The sequence below is a fragment of the Dipodomys spectabilis genome, unplaced genomic scaffold (genome assembly GCF_019054845.1).
Source record: "Dipodomys spectabilis isolate Male_0828 unplaced genomic scaffold, ASM1905484v1 ptg000096l, whole genome shotgun sequence".
NCBI classification, from domain to species: domain Eukaryota; kingdom Metazoa; phylum Chordata; class Mammalia; order Rodentia; family Heteromyidae; genus Dipodomys; species Dipodomys spectabilis.
The window spans coordinates 27,465,156-27,479,943 of NW_024870773.1; the positions used below are offsets into that span (position 1 = coordinate 27,465,156).

General features: G+C 42.3%; 1 protein-coding gene across 1 annotated transcript in view; it reads right to left on the reverse strand.

Annotated features, from left to right (window-relative positions):
• The window catches only part of Ryr2 (ryanodine receptor 2), a 413,538-nt gene that overhangs the window by 103,483 nt on the left and 295,267 nt on the right, over positions 1–14,788 (reverse strand). Inside the window, exons 50-57 of the mRNA XM_042686202.1 lie at positions 13,034–13,124; positions 10,309–10,449; positions 8,274–8,437; positions 6,006–6,084; positions 4,422–4,511; positions 3,121–3,258; positions 1,626–1,703; positions 9–84 (exon numbers count right to left, since the gene is read on the reverse strand). Coding sequence (XP_042542136.1) covers positions 9–84; positions 1,626–1,703; positions 3,121–3,258; positions 4,422–4,511; positions 6,006–6,084; positions 8,274–8,437; positions 10,309–10,449; positions 13,034–13,124 — 857 coding nt within the window. The remainder of the gene's footprint in view (positions 1–8; positions 85–1,625; positions 1,704–3,120; positions 3,259–4,421; positions 4,512–6,005; positions 6,085–8,273; positions 8,438–10,308; positions 10,450–13,033; positions 13,125–14,788) is intronic.

Here is a 14,788-nt window from a genome sequence, read left to right on the forward strand (position 1 = left end):
AATTTTACCTTTGGATTCCAACTCCATTTTCTTTTTCTTTGCCCATATATTATGGTAGTTTTCAGCCATCATTTCTGCCATAGCCTGAAATGTACCAAATATTGAAGATCTAACTTACATTTCAATGAAGAAGAGTATATCTGCTTTCTAAAAATTAATATCAAAATAAGCCTTACACAAATAAGGTCACAGTAATAGCACCAAAATACATTAAAGAACATCAAACACAATTCTCCTTTGGGATGAACATCTTTACTGAACACAATAATGAAGCTTCAAAACAGTGGTGGGCTTCAGCATAAAATATATTACAATTTATAAGTTTCTTATGTTGATTGCAAAAGCTTTAACTGATGGCCTAGACCTTATTAAACAATGAATGCAAAGAACACCAGTAGGGTCAAAAGATTTCACTTCTAGATCATTCTCTGCCCAACCCAGGTAATAAGCTTTGGACTTGCCACATGATGCAATCTGAAGCTTGTGGGTTTTGGTAATCACTTCTATCATTCTGTTCAGTTTGTATTTAAGTTCACTACATACTTCTAATACATTCCTACAGAAGAAAAAGCTAAGGGGAGATCCACAAAATTTAACCAGAAATAAAAGTTACATTTCTCCCCTTACTCCTCCTGAGCTAACAATGTAATTGTACCAGACTGACGCATTCCCTTACATTCTACAGAAACAAGCTTTATCGTTCGTTCAAGTCAGCTGTTTCACAGTAAGTTCCTTAGTGACAGATAAGGCTGTGGATGACACAGGGAAATGCCACCCATTTCTCCAGGTGAACAATCTAATTACATGTTCTTCGGTGAATAGCTCATGGTCACCTTAGGTGGCATGTTACTACTCCTTATTATTCTCTTCTCACACGTAGATCATCACAGTGGATATCAGTTTTTGAAGGAAAATGTGTTACAGGAAGAAAGCATCCTTGAAAAGCTTATACAGCCAGTTACCTGTTATCTGGGGAGATGTGTTTCAGGATGCTCAGTTGAGAGCTGAAAACTCAGGTAGTACTAAATCCTCTATATGACATATATATAGTGTTTTTGCATCGTACCAGACTGCATCTGCCCTTCTGTGTTTTATGCACTGTCAGCTTCTTTGCATCTATCTTCTCCTGCACTTTGGGGTTATTATGAAGGTAAACTGAGGTTCACTTAACACAAGCACTATAAGCCATGGAAAAGGATCTACTAACTGCCAAGTGGTTAAAAGGAGGCTAGCGCATACAGTATGGAAACGGTAGACAAAGGAATGATTCCCAGCCAGGGCCAAGAAGAACAGAGCAGAGCAGAACAGGATGGCAGGAAGCTCTGTCTGCCACTCATAGTGGGATGTGACTTCAAACCTCAGAACTGATCACTCCCAGAACTGCCCGTTTAATCTCATAGAATGCAGTGTGGGTGGGAATAACTGAAATCCCAGAGGTGGATCTGTAGCCAAGTGAGACTAACTGTCGCAATTTTTAAGATACTAAAAGTGACCCAACATAGCTCTCAACTAGACAGAGGTCCGTTTGAGGATGGCTGTAGTCAAAGACTTCAAGTGGCAGAGATGATGGGATACCTTCTAGAACTCAAACTTGGTGATCACTTCGAAATCTGAGCAATACTTACATGCAGATCTCTGGAGAGTGTGACGTTGCTCATGTCAATGGCCCGGGGGCTGTAACCATGGGCAGTGTCCACAGAAACCTACATCATTCATGTAAACAAACAAACATTTAAACCCCTGTGGAGAAGCATCACTCTAGAAATACACTGTAGACAAACTTCCACACACGTATTCACAGAGAAAAGCAGCGAGTTATCTACATTAAATGATCCTACAGACACATCCAGAAAATCACATTCTATTTGGGTGTCTAACAATTATTTATGCTTAAATAACTCACTTGAGTATCTTAGGGGTTGGAAAATACCACAGCCTAACGGTCAGAGTTCACCAGATTGTACGGTGAATTCCGAATTCTGAAATGTTCCCTTATATAAAGGTCATTATATTCTTGAGTTTCTTATAAATCCTACTTAGCTGTAATGAATTACTCTGCTTCAACCAAGCAATAAGGAGTCAAAAAGGTCAGAATTTACCAGTGTCCTTGTGGGTTAGACCCTAGGACAAAACAGATCAACTTTGAATTAGGAAAGGAGAACGCATGATATTCTGTAGGTTTTTCCCTTCCTTCCTTCCGTCCTTCCTTCCTTTCCTTCTTTCCCTTTTATTTTTTGCACTGGACCTGCGGACTGAACTCAGGGCCCCACATTCTAGGAAAGCTTTTTCCCTCACAGCTGGTATGCTACCACACCTCCAGTCTGCATTTTTGCTGGCAAATTTGGAGATAGAAGTCCCTTGGACTTCTCTGCCCAGCCTGGCTTCAAATTTCCCATTAAATTACCTCCTCCCCAGCTTCCAGCCCCTAAGATTGAGTCCCAGGTCAAGTCTCGACTTCGCCTCTCCCACCCTGAACTTGAAGCCACCAGGCTTGAGAGTCAGGATGCTGGTTGCTGGCTTGAACATGGTTCCCGTCCCTAAATCCTTGTGCTACCTGCTGGTCATCCATCTCCCTTGGTGCCAAACAGGTATTCAAGGTGTGCAGACAGCCTGGTCTACAGACGTGGGGCCCACTGTCTCATCACCCCGTTCCTTTGGAAGCAGGCCTCACTGGTGGCAGGAAGCCAGCAGAAAGTTCTACAGGCAACGCACTACAGCGATGAGAGCAGTGTATCCATCAAGCTCCAGGACAGGGAGCCCTATCTATACCAGCCAGGAAAAGCAAGACTCAACGCCTCAACACACACTCACCTCACCATCAAACACAGCTGAGGTATTCTAGTCTTCTCCTCTGCCTTGTAAGTTTTGTTAGGCTTGAGACGTTTCCGTTTCCCTTTGGAAACACTCAACCATTTCATAAATTATTGTCAACGTGATGGTGATGGTTAATTTCAAGAAAGTCTGTCACTATGTCTCGGCTAGTTTCAAATTCTGGGGGAGGCCCACATGAGCCTCCTGCCTCGGGCACCGGAGTGGCTGGGACTACAGGAAGTCTCACCATGAGCACTCCAAATGCCGTTGAAAGTGGCGGGGGCAGCCCCTTCCCTGCGTGGGTCTCACCTGGCTCGTCTGGGAGATGCGGCGAGTCCGGCTGTACAGCGCCATGCTGTCCCCCTCCCGGGTCCTCGCCACCCGCCAGCCCCATGCCAGCATGGTTTTCAGAGACTCTTTGATTGGCCAGCGATAAATTTCTTTTTCCTAGAGGGGGAAACAAAAACAAAAGAATGATCAGGGATATGATAGCTGCTGTGAAAATTCCAAATAGCTCTTGTGTTCGTCTGAAATAAACTGCCTTCATAAAAAAAAAAAAAAAGCTGGCATTAGTGTCAGCTACTTAAAAATGAAAAGCTGAAGTATAAATGGCAAAGAGAAAAGAGCGTGTGTGATGTGGCTGCCCAGAGGGGGTTCCGGCCCGTGCCCACAGTGGGACATCAAAACCCTCTAGGACCCCCCATCCTGGGACCTTTTACAGAAACCAGAAGGGAGAGAGCACCCTGGGGGACAAGATCCCATGGTGCTGCTCTGGGGGAAGGCAGGGCGCCCTGCACACACAGCTCACTCTTCGTACAAAGCTCCATGCTAGAATCCTTTCCCTCCATGCAGAAGTATTCATATTCCCTCACAGAACCAAAACCACAGACACGAGGCATGTCCTATGTACCCCTCTCCAGAGACTCTCAGCTGGGATGAAAATATTGTCTAAGGTCCTTCAAAATAGGAGGCAGGAATGAAATGGAAAAAAAGAAAGGAAAAAAGAAAGGAACAGATGAAGCGCTGGCATAAAGTGAGAACAGAGCAGGAAAACAGGTAGTAAAACACAGAGTGGGCAGAGCGGCTCATTTCTATGATCCCAGTGATTTGTGAGGACTGAAGTTAGAGACCAGCCCTGGACACAGGTGAGAGGGAAACTATATCAAAGAACAAGCCTAGCATGGTGGCTCACATCAATAATCCCAGTTGCCTGTAAGATAGACATAGAAGATCACAGACTAAGGCCAACCCGAGGTAAGTAGCAAGACCTTATCTGAAAAGTAACTAAGGCAAAAGGGAATGGGGATATGACTCGAGTGGTAGAGTACTTGCCTAGCAAGCATGAGGCCCTGAGTTCAATCCCTAGAACCACGGGGGGGGGGGGGGGGGGGAGTATGGGGGAGAAAGAGGAGAGGAAAGAGGGAAGAAAGGGAAGAGGGAAGAAGGGAAGGAGGGAGGAGCAAAGAGAAGAAGAAAAGGGGAAAAGAAAATAAAAGAAATTGGAAAGTTAAAACATACATATAAAATAAAAGATATTTTAGTAAGTAAATATACAATGAAAAATCATTTCCAAACAATGAAAACTTTATGAACTTAGAAAAGGTCCTTACCTTTTCCGATAATAGTTTATAAGGCTTCATTAATGGCTGAACCTTTGAAGAGTCTGAATATATTTCTCCATAAATCCATCCATTTGCCAACTAAAAAGAAATACAAAGATTAGAACCTGTTTCACAAGTATCCATTTTAGAGAGTTTAGCTAGCATATGTTTAGCTAGTTTAGCTAGCATATGTCTTAAATATGTTTAATAAAATAAACCTAAAGTGAACCAAGAGAAGGATTAGAGTTTACTTTTTTTTATTTTGTGCCAGTCCTGGGGGGCCTGAACTCAGGGCCTGGGTGCTGTCTCTGAGTAATTTTGTTCTACCACTTGAGCCACAGCTCCACTTCCAACTTTTTGGTGATTAATTGAAGAGTCTCATAGACTTTCCTGCCCTGGCTGGCTTCGAACCATGGTCCTGAAATCTCCACCTCCTAGGTGGCTAGGACTACAGGTGTGAGCCACCAGCGCCGGGCTTGAGTTTACACACCACCACACACAGCTCCATCTTCATCAATGTTATGTTCAGTAGTAATCTGGAGTGAGTCTCCTCATCCAGATTGGACACTCTGCGTCCCCAGTGCAAAAATCCCACAAAGGACAGGCGTCCAGCCCCGCCCCAGTGTGGCTTGTCTTGATGTGTCTGGGGACCCCACCTAGGTCTACTCAACACTAATTGAAAACAAGAATATTGGAGTATGCAACTCAGGAGCTTCCCGAACAGTGCTACATCTGCCATGCCAACACACCTGGTCCCCCATCACTGCACCCGTCTGGACACATTGCCATTTCCCTGGAGCATTCTGTGCCAAGGGATCTGGATAAGGGGACTGCTACAGCTCGGAGCTACCTTACTGCACTACACCTAGTCACCACCAACTCCGGCCATTAAAAATTTAGTGGTGTCAATATACAAAAGAGCCCCTTATGCCCAGGGGCCTGTGGCTCCTGCCTATAGTCCCAGCTACTCGGAAGGCCAAGATCAAAGGATTGCAGGGCCAAGCCAACCCAGCAAGAAAGTCCTTGAGATTCCAACCAAAATTAGTGAGCAAAATGCCAGGCTGGAGGTGTGGCTCATGTGGGACTCATAGGGGAGGAGAGGGGGAGGAGAGAAGGGAAAAGGAAAGAGAACAGAGGAAGAGGAAGAGGGAGACAGAGAGAGGAGCCCCCTAGTTAGGAGATGTTGATAGAAGAGCCATGATTTTTACCTTTAACTCCATAAGCAATGTGTTTAGAAAACGCATCCGTGCTATTTTTAATTGCTTTTGAAATCTTAAAGTCATGCTTAATATCAAGACAAATGTTCTTATTCACATACACTTCTTTTTGCTATGGCTGAGCTAGCTAAATATTCTATTAGCATGTTGTAATGGAATCTGCTCTCCTAGCTTAAAGCTTTCCCTTGAACTCAGAAATCTGTCACTAGCAGACACGTGTAAGCAGTGACTGATTGGTAGTAAGGACAGCCCTGAACAGGCTGTATCTCGCACTTTTACCTTGTTCATGGACCATTTGTCATGAGAACAGACACATGTAAGCAATGACAGATTACTAGTAAGGACAGCCTGAACAGTACGTAGTTCATACTTTTACCTTGTCCATGGACCATTTGTCATGAGAATGCTCTGCATATTTGTTAATGAAGTATTCCAACTTCTCAGGAATTGTAATACTATGAGAAAAAGAAAGGAAAAGCTTGATCTTCACAGAATTTACAGGAAATCAAAGTCACAATTTACTCACAAGTAATGAATGCTTAGAGCCACTGAGTGCCTAACTGCTAAAAATAGCTTTGACAAAGTATTACTTCTGGTTTCAGAAAAGAAAAAATTGAAAGTCAAGCAGATAAAGTTTCATCTGCTCTGAAATTGATAACTCTCTTATTAGGTCTTAATGTAACAAATGGAATATAATAAAATATGCATAGTGTATTCAAAGATGAAGACAATAGATTATCTATTTTTTAAAAACCTTAAATCAAGACATAATTAGACTCAATGAGCTTAAAGACACGTTTCTCTCCCATACTTTCTAGGAAGATACTCTCTGTTTGTGACTCATGGTTTCTGTTGCAACAATAAACAGACAAAAGATCATGGACACTGGACCTGCTGGACTTTTTAATTAATTTCCAGTGCTGTGTTAATAGTACCAAATATCAATGGTCTAGAGATAAGAGGAAAAATGTTACTGATATTGACTGCAGGCAACAGTCATTTCCTAAGTCATGCCTCGTAGTTTCCACAATGTTACTCCTTTCCTGTTTAAATTACTATTTACTCCCCTGTGTAGATACCCAGCACATTTGAGGCATGACACATCTGGTAGCAAATGTAAGACTTGTGAATATCAAACCTACTCATGAATAGAAAATTAGATAGACACTGAATTCCATTCATTAGTAAAGGTAACTCACTAAAGCAATTAACTTTGAGATTCAAATTCTAAATGAAGCCTGGTGTCCTATGATGGTTTTCTTTGGCAGAATTATCAGTTGGTCACTGACACACAGATATTTAAGAAGCAATACACTCTTATAGGAATGATCACTATCACCGTATAAATCTATACCTGTTAACTACTTCCCAAAGAGGCAAGCCATGCCTAGTTAAATCCATACACATGCCCAATTCTTGATCATTAGTTGGATTTAAATAGTCAACACCAACCCCATGTCACTGTTCCTGTCATCTGAAAATCCTATGGGTGAGAATGTTGAAAGGGTTGACAACGATCAAGATGCATTTTCAAATGGCAAATCCTTTGTACCACTCCTTAAAGATGGCAATAAAACAGAAATAGAAAGCCATGGGTTTACACTGCATGTGAGCAAACCACACACTTACCCTGGTAGGAGTTTAAACCTGTGATGTTTTGGTCACTTGCTTTGGAAGACACACAGGGTTAATCACATAAGCCAAATACTGGGGGTGTGGGAGGGGGAAATTTTGACTTTTTTCTCCTAAGATTGCTGTCAAATATCAAAGGTGTCATTTTAAGGCATTATCAGATTAATGGCTGGGCATGTGGGTTGGATCCTGATGTGATCAGAAGGTTAAAGTAGGGTAAACCAGCTTGGGGCTACCCTAGAGGCTCAAAGTTGAACCTAAGTAAATCCAATAGCAGTGGATAATAACCACCACTTGCTAACTGGAGTTACCAAGTCACCAAGGAATTGGCATGATCACGTAGCATGGGAAATCAGTAACAGCATGAAATGCCATGACACTTCAGACACACGGAGTGCCAATGCATCCTATCTGTAGGAGAAGGCACCCAACTAAGCAGACATGAGACGTCTCATAAAGTTAACTGATGTCTGGTCTCCAGTTGTCAGAGTATATTTTGCATGCTTCCTCCCCCCCAAAAAAATCCATGTCTTGTCTCTCCGGTCTCATGATGAGCTTTCTGAGGCAAAGCGTCCACCACACACACTGGGCCTGGCTGAGATGGACGAAGCCAGTCCCTGTCACCCAGAATCAGCCTCGCGGTTCACGCTGGGATTGCCTATGTTAAAGAGCACTACACAGTGGTCACCTATGGATACTGACAAACACACCACAGGCAAACTTCCAACTCAAAGCACGGCTAACAGCTGCCTCCTTGGTTCCCAATATGATGAGCTATTGCCACATAGTTATAGAGTATCATCATCAAGTGAAAACTATCCTCAAAAGCAACCCTCATCTGCTCCTGATATTAGAGTTACTCTCATTGGATAAATTAAAGGGATTCCTAATTAAAAGGATACCAATTCAAAGGGGGCAGGTATCAGAGAAAGTTCACATCAGTACCTTATTCAATTTCAGACTTCACACATCATTTACAATAAAAATCTGCTGCAATAGAAAGAGTCCATACTTTGAGGTATCAACAGGTTGGGGGTTAAAGTTCCCTTCAGAATCCATGGACGACTGTTTTTCCATCAGATTCACATAGTTTGACTCCATGTAGTCGGGAGGCAAAGCCCCTGCAACGGCACTCAGGCAAGGCAGCGCCAGTTTGAAAAGTTCTTGTTCATATTTCTGGGAAGAAAAAGAGACAAGTCAAACCAAAGTCATGACATGACCTTGTAACAAAGGCTGGCATCATCATGGCCAGTACAATGCTGAAGGAGAAAAGGTGAATGGACCGGGGACTATCCTTTCTCCCGCAAACCGAACACAGCAAAGATGGGGCTTACTGGAGGGCAGCTAGAGGGTGATAAAATCCTCACTTCTCAAAAGTCTATCCTCCTATATTTAACCTCAAAGATATTCTAAGTTTCGGGCTGGGATGTAGCTCAGTGGCAAAACGCTTGCCTAGCAAGTGCAACATCCTGGGTTCGATCCCCAGTACCAAAAAAGAAAAGACAAAAAAATACAGTTAAAAAAAAAAGATATTCTAAGTTTGTATAAAACAACCTGTAATACTAGCTGCTTGGGAGGCAGAAGCAGGCGGATTGGGGTGTGAGGCTAGCCCAAGGGAAAGTTCCAGGCTTTCATGACTAAACTAAAATGGACTGGAGTTGGGGCTCAAGTGACAGAGCATTTGCTTAGCAAACTTAAGGCATTGAGTTCAAATCCCAGCACCACCTCCATTTTTCCCCTCAAAAAATACCTTTACAACGTGGGCATTTCAGTCAATGCTGATTATCTCCCACATAACTATAGATTATTGTAATGACTACACAGGAAAAATACAGAGTATAACACCCCAGAGAGTGAGAAACATTTAACTGTGTTGCATTATAACCTTATGAAAGTGAAATTCCTACACTGAAATGCTATTCTAGTATCCTTGTATGCTAGCTACGGATCTATAGCCAGTATGAAATTTGCTGGGAAGAGGTATTTGTATATCAATGACACATTTAGTTGACCTTGAAGGTCTTTAAAAAAGCAGTATGAATATTTAAACCATCTCACTTAAAATGTTCTATTTTTAAGTTAATGTCATAAATGTACTGAAAAATGCCTCCACATTATTTTTAAATGATTCTCAAGCTTACCAAACTAAGAAAAAATACCATGCTGTAACTATTCAATGTAAGCACAGAGTTTTCTCCCCAAGCAAACCTGTGAGTGCATCGCTCCACAGGTCCTAACAGTACCTGCCAAAACCCAAATCGATTTTGCTCAACTCAAGTGTGTGCTTACCAAATATGTTGGTCTCACTCCCTTCTCAGTCATCTGAAAATACACGAAGTATTCACCAGAGACCTGGCCGCTGTAAGCCAACACTACACCATGCCACCCTGAACAGAGGTACTTGAATCTCTCTGGCACAAAAGCAGGTGTCAGCAGGCCATGGCAACATTCCAATTCCCTAAGATTGGACAGCCTTTTGTTTTTTTTTTGATCGGTTGTGGGGCTTGTACTCTGGGTCTGGGTGCTGTCCCTGTGCTCTTCAGCTCAAGGCAAGCGTTCTAGCACTTGAGCCACAGCGCCACTTCTGGTTTTCTGGTGGTTCATTGGAGATAAGTCTCACAGACTTTCCTGCCCAGACTGGCTTTGACTTGTGATCCTCGGATCTCAGCCTCCTGAGTAGCTAGGATTACAGGTATGAGCCACTGGCACCCAGCTATAGCCTTCTATTTGATACAAGTTCTTCGGGCTTTGTAAGATTTGACAGGTAACTGGGGACGGTTTGAGTCCCAAATGCATCCAGATGCACTCACCACTCAACAGCCATAGATGAAACTCCCTGAAATGTTTTGCTACCTCAAATTCAGAAACAACATTATGATCACAAGCCCGCCACAGTGTATTCAGGAAGCTGAGAAAAAGGAAAACGGAAACTACCTGAAATCTTGATTGCTACAGAGATTATTCCACGCCAAGGACGTTCTTATCAAGAGCCTGCCACTTTTTATCATTTTTATCAAAATACATAAATCCACAAAACATTCCATTACCTTTTGAGACAAGGCATCAAAGATGCCCCAGAACAGCTTTCGTGATAAATGCAGTTCTTCTTCTGAGGTAGTACCGAAATTGCCCCAGCCACCGGGCAGGCAGTAGTATTTCCAGCATCTCTCATAGTGGTTTGTCAACAGCTGTGCCAGAGAGCAACCGCAAAATTACAGTGAGCTAAGGCACCTCTGCCATCTCCCATCCTTCCTCATCAGTCATGTTAAGGTGACCTAATCAGGTCAGCGAGAATTGTCCAGGAGTACTTCTGCAAAATAGGACTGCTTACATACTCTCTGTCCCCTTAAAATATAACGCTGCTCACCATACACGTGCCAAACTTCAGCTTCACTAATGACTCTGCCTTGAACGGAGGCTCTCTACTCTCAAGCATACCAGCTCTCTCTCCAGGAATTCAAGCATGAAAGAAATGATGGCAGGGCGACTCAAGAGGAAAGCAAAGGAACGCTGTATCTGTGATTACTTTTGCTCTCTCTCTCTCTCTCTCTCTCTCTCTTTTTCTCACTTTCTGTCTTTCTTTCTTTCTCTTTCTGTCTATCCTTAACTACCCTTAACTTTGAGGAGTAAACTCCCAAAGTTAATTGAATTGAATTTACTGTTTAAATTAATATACATTACTGGGGTGGCAAGAGATGCCATTTATTACCTTCCTAACTTTCCGACTATATGAAAAACAAAAATAAAAATCTTCAATTATTTGATAGCTTTTTGGCAAATCTATTCTATAAGGCTCAATTATATTTGAATTTTTTCTACACCCAAGGAGGAAAATACATTTACAAAGATTGTCATGATTTAAGAAACTATGGAAATAGCTCTTCTTGTTTCATTTCCCTTCTAGTTACAAAACACTGCATATGTGGGCTGGCAGTGGGGGTCCAAGTGGTAGAGTGCCAGCCCTGAGCAAGAGAGCTGAGCAAGAATCGGAGGCCCTGAGTTCAAGACCTGGTAATGCCACAAAAATAAGAAAAAAAGTATTCTATATGTACTGTGTATATACATACTATGTATGAACATACTGTACATACATATATTTACAGTATATATACTGTTAAACATATAAACACACATGTGTATTTTAATATATTTATATGTATATATATTTTATGTATCATATATATTTGTACATGTGTTATATATAAATATATACAATTATATATGTACAAATATACATAAATAAATACATAGGTATATATTATATACACAGTTTAGGAATAACAAGTGATATAATATTGAGATTTTAATTTGCTTAGAGTAACACAGATATACCTATGATATAAAAGGGTTTGCATGGGTTCCTTCATTTGTGGTAGCTAGAATGTGCTTATAAATCTGCAAATAAACACAAATGGATGGCAAAAAATACACTGAAACATGATAAATTATACAGGTCTCTAGGCATTCACACAGTGAGTTCAAAGGAGGAAACTCTCAGGAGAGGCACAATACCTATATGCATCTGATCACATATAATATTTGTCAAAAAGAACTCCAGGAAATGGAAACAAGCGGGTTTTGTTGTTGCTGCTGTTGCTTTTTCTGTTTTCCTTTTGTCTTGTTTGTTCATTTATGTGTCTTTGGGAGGGTGAGGGGGTACAGGAATTGTGGGACAAAGGATGAACAAATGCAGCAGTGGTACTCACTGGACACTATGGTGAAAATGAACTGTACAAATTGTGAATGCGGATGGGAAGAAAAAACAAGGGGAGCGCAAAGGAAGGGGTGACATTGTCCAAAAAGAAATGTGTTCTTTATGTGACCTATGTTATTGTCACATCTCTGTATGTCACCTTCATGATAACAATAAGAACGCATGAAAAGGGGTTTCAAAACATGTTACTCCAATTTTTTTCAAGTAATTTTAACTCATTTGTTCATGACAAAACCTCCCCCCATTCATAATAAAGGAACTAGAAAAATGAGATTTTTGTAAGGTTGCAATTTACTGTATTTAATGCTTTCACTCATCTAGATTGATTAAACCAAAATCAGTATCCTTAAAGAAATGTTATCTTGCCAATTCTCAAAAAATACTTTGTATAAGAATTTTTAAAGAAGAGTATGCCTATATCCCAGCCCTTTTCTTCTACAGGGCTGTCACTGAGTCGAGAGTGGAAGGAGACACTTACTAGAGGCCACTTCAGGTGGTCATCTGAAAAAGCACATGTTTACCATAACCTGGATGCACAGACTATATCATCCTGAGTCTAGTTCGAACAGGAAACATTTGGAAGTCAGTTGGAAAGAATGAGACTTGGTAATGAATGAACTGGATAGTAAAGCTAGATGGGGAAAAAATGTCATATTTCTATCTAGGAAGCTACAACTGTATATACCGAGAAGTTATCTTTGAGCACTACGACATGCTACTTGAGAACTGCCAAGTGGCTAACAACGTCTACAACATTGGTTCGTAAAGACTACTAATCATATTTTAGGCCAGGCCTGTGACTGGATTTTTCAGTCTAAGAATGTCTTGGTTTAATCACTTCTTTGTGGTTCATGCTTGTCTTTTTATTTTCACAGCAATCGATGACTTTGTTTCAGGTTGATAGTCCCATTTCTACAAACTTACACGGTCACTTCAATAATTGGAAGAAACTTCCCAGTAGCCAACAGCATTCACACTAAGTCTAAGAGATATCGTGTAAGAACAAGAAACAAAGAGGAAAGAGTGTTCAGAAAGCTACAAACTGTTCTTCTCCATACCTTCAGAGGCATCTTTGCATGTTCATTTAATAATGGGACATCAAACACGAGTCTTCTGAGCAAGTGTTGCATCATAGAAGGTCTCAACTGGCTATTAGGAGGAAAAAACAATTGTAAGGATGAAATATGTCTAAAATAAGCAGATAACTGTTAGACTATGTAAGCCACCAGCCTGCCCTTTTGCCTCTCTTCACACCATACCCATTACGTGTTTCTAGTCAAAGATTCAGCAATAGTTAAGACAACGACATAAAGTCATTTCAGTGAACACAGAATGAACCAAGAAGATTATAATAAAACCCCAAATTTCCCATTCCCTAGTGATGTCCTAACTGGAGTTAACTTCGAAGCACAAACCTTCCCTGACACATTCTGGTATTGCTGATACACTCAAAGCTACTCCCCTGTTAGTTAGTTGTAGGTAAACAAGAGCAGGTACAGTATAGTATGGACGGCCTGTAATATCTGATGAAGATAGGTAAGGGAGGATGGGATTGGCTTAAGTATTTATGATCTGACACTTTTACTTCAATATTCATGTTTGGCAGCCGTACCGTGAAGCCCCTTAGTACCGTTCATATATGCTCATCTACAGAACCTGCATGTAGAACGTGGGAAACGGTGGCCATGTTTCAGCAGCAGCAGCCTCAGGATCACCTTGTCTGTCTCTTTTGTTTGTTTCGTTGTTCGTTCCACTGCTATGGGGGGAGCCCAGCACCTCACATGTGTTAGGGGAGCAGTCTACCACAGACATCTCCATTTCGGCCAAGTCTCTTGGCTTCCTTGAGAAACCACACCGAGTGACCGACAGGTACCACCTAGGTGTGTGCCAGCACATTCTCTGACCCTCATCCATGAACAAAAGCCCAGAGAACACGGTGTGAAGCACACAGCGGGGCAGGGGCTGTGGGGGGTAGACTGAGGGCACCACTTGGGTGTGAAGTAAGGCAGGAAACTGGCTTTGCTTCCACATGAGGGAAAGAAAGCTAAGTCTGCATGAATGCCACCATGCCAGTAAACACCAGGAGTTCCACCTCACTGGATACTAGATACTGAGAACTCTGACGGGCCTTCACACAATCTCAGGTCACGGAGGCTTTAGAAAGACTCTCCTGAACCTTCTCCCACAGCTCCACCTGGCTGTTTCTCCCATCCACTCCATCATGAGTGAAACCTTCCTTCACTGTGGACCGTGGGCTGTGGGGTTCACCTCTTGGGGTTCCCATCCAATCAGAAAGGGTCACCCCCTGGTGAAGGACCTGGGAAACTGTCATTCCCACCACTGAGATTTGAGCAGACGTAGGGAGGGCGGGCCAGGCCTTCCCATAGGAAGAGGCCTGCCCAGCTGGAGGGTCCGCCCTCAGCAGGACCACACAGCGGGGGCTCTCATAGGAAGGACGCTGTAGCCTTTCTAGGGTTAGTAAGAACCTATTTTCCTCTCTTCTTCTGGAAGAGGAGTGGAAGCTATCCAACACAGGCAAAAAAGGAGAGAGGATTCATCTTATCCCCATTATGGCCAAGGAATCTTGACCAGTCCCTACCTCCCCCAACACCCAAGACAATATTCTAGACCTGGTCAGCACTGGTGTTTACCAATCAGATACCCATGGGGAACCTTGAAGGGATATTCAGATGTCCTCTGACATCAACAGGAGTTAGCATGCTCCAAGTAGCTGCAAGAATCTCAACATGTAGAACTACTCATAATGAAATAACATTGTGTGGGGGTGGGGGGCTAGTTACCAAAATCATCTC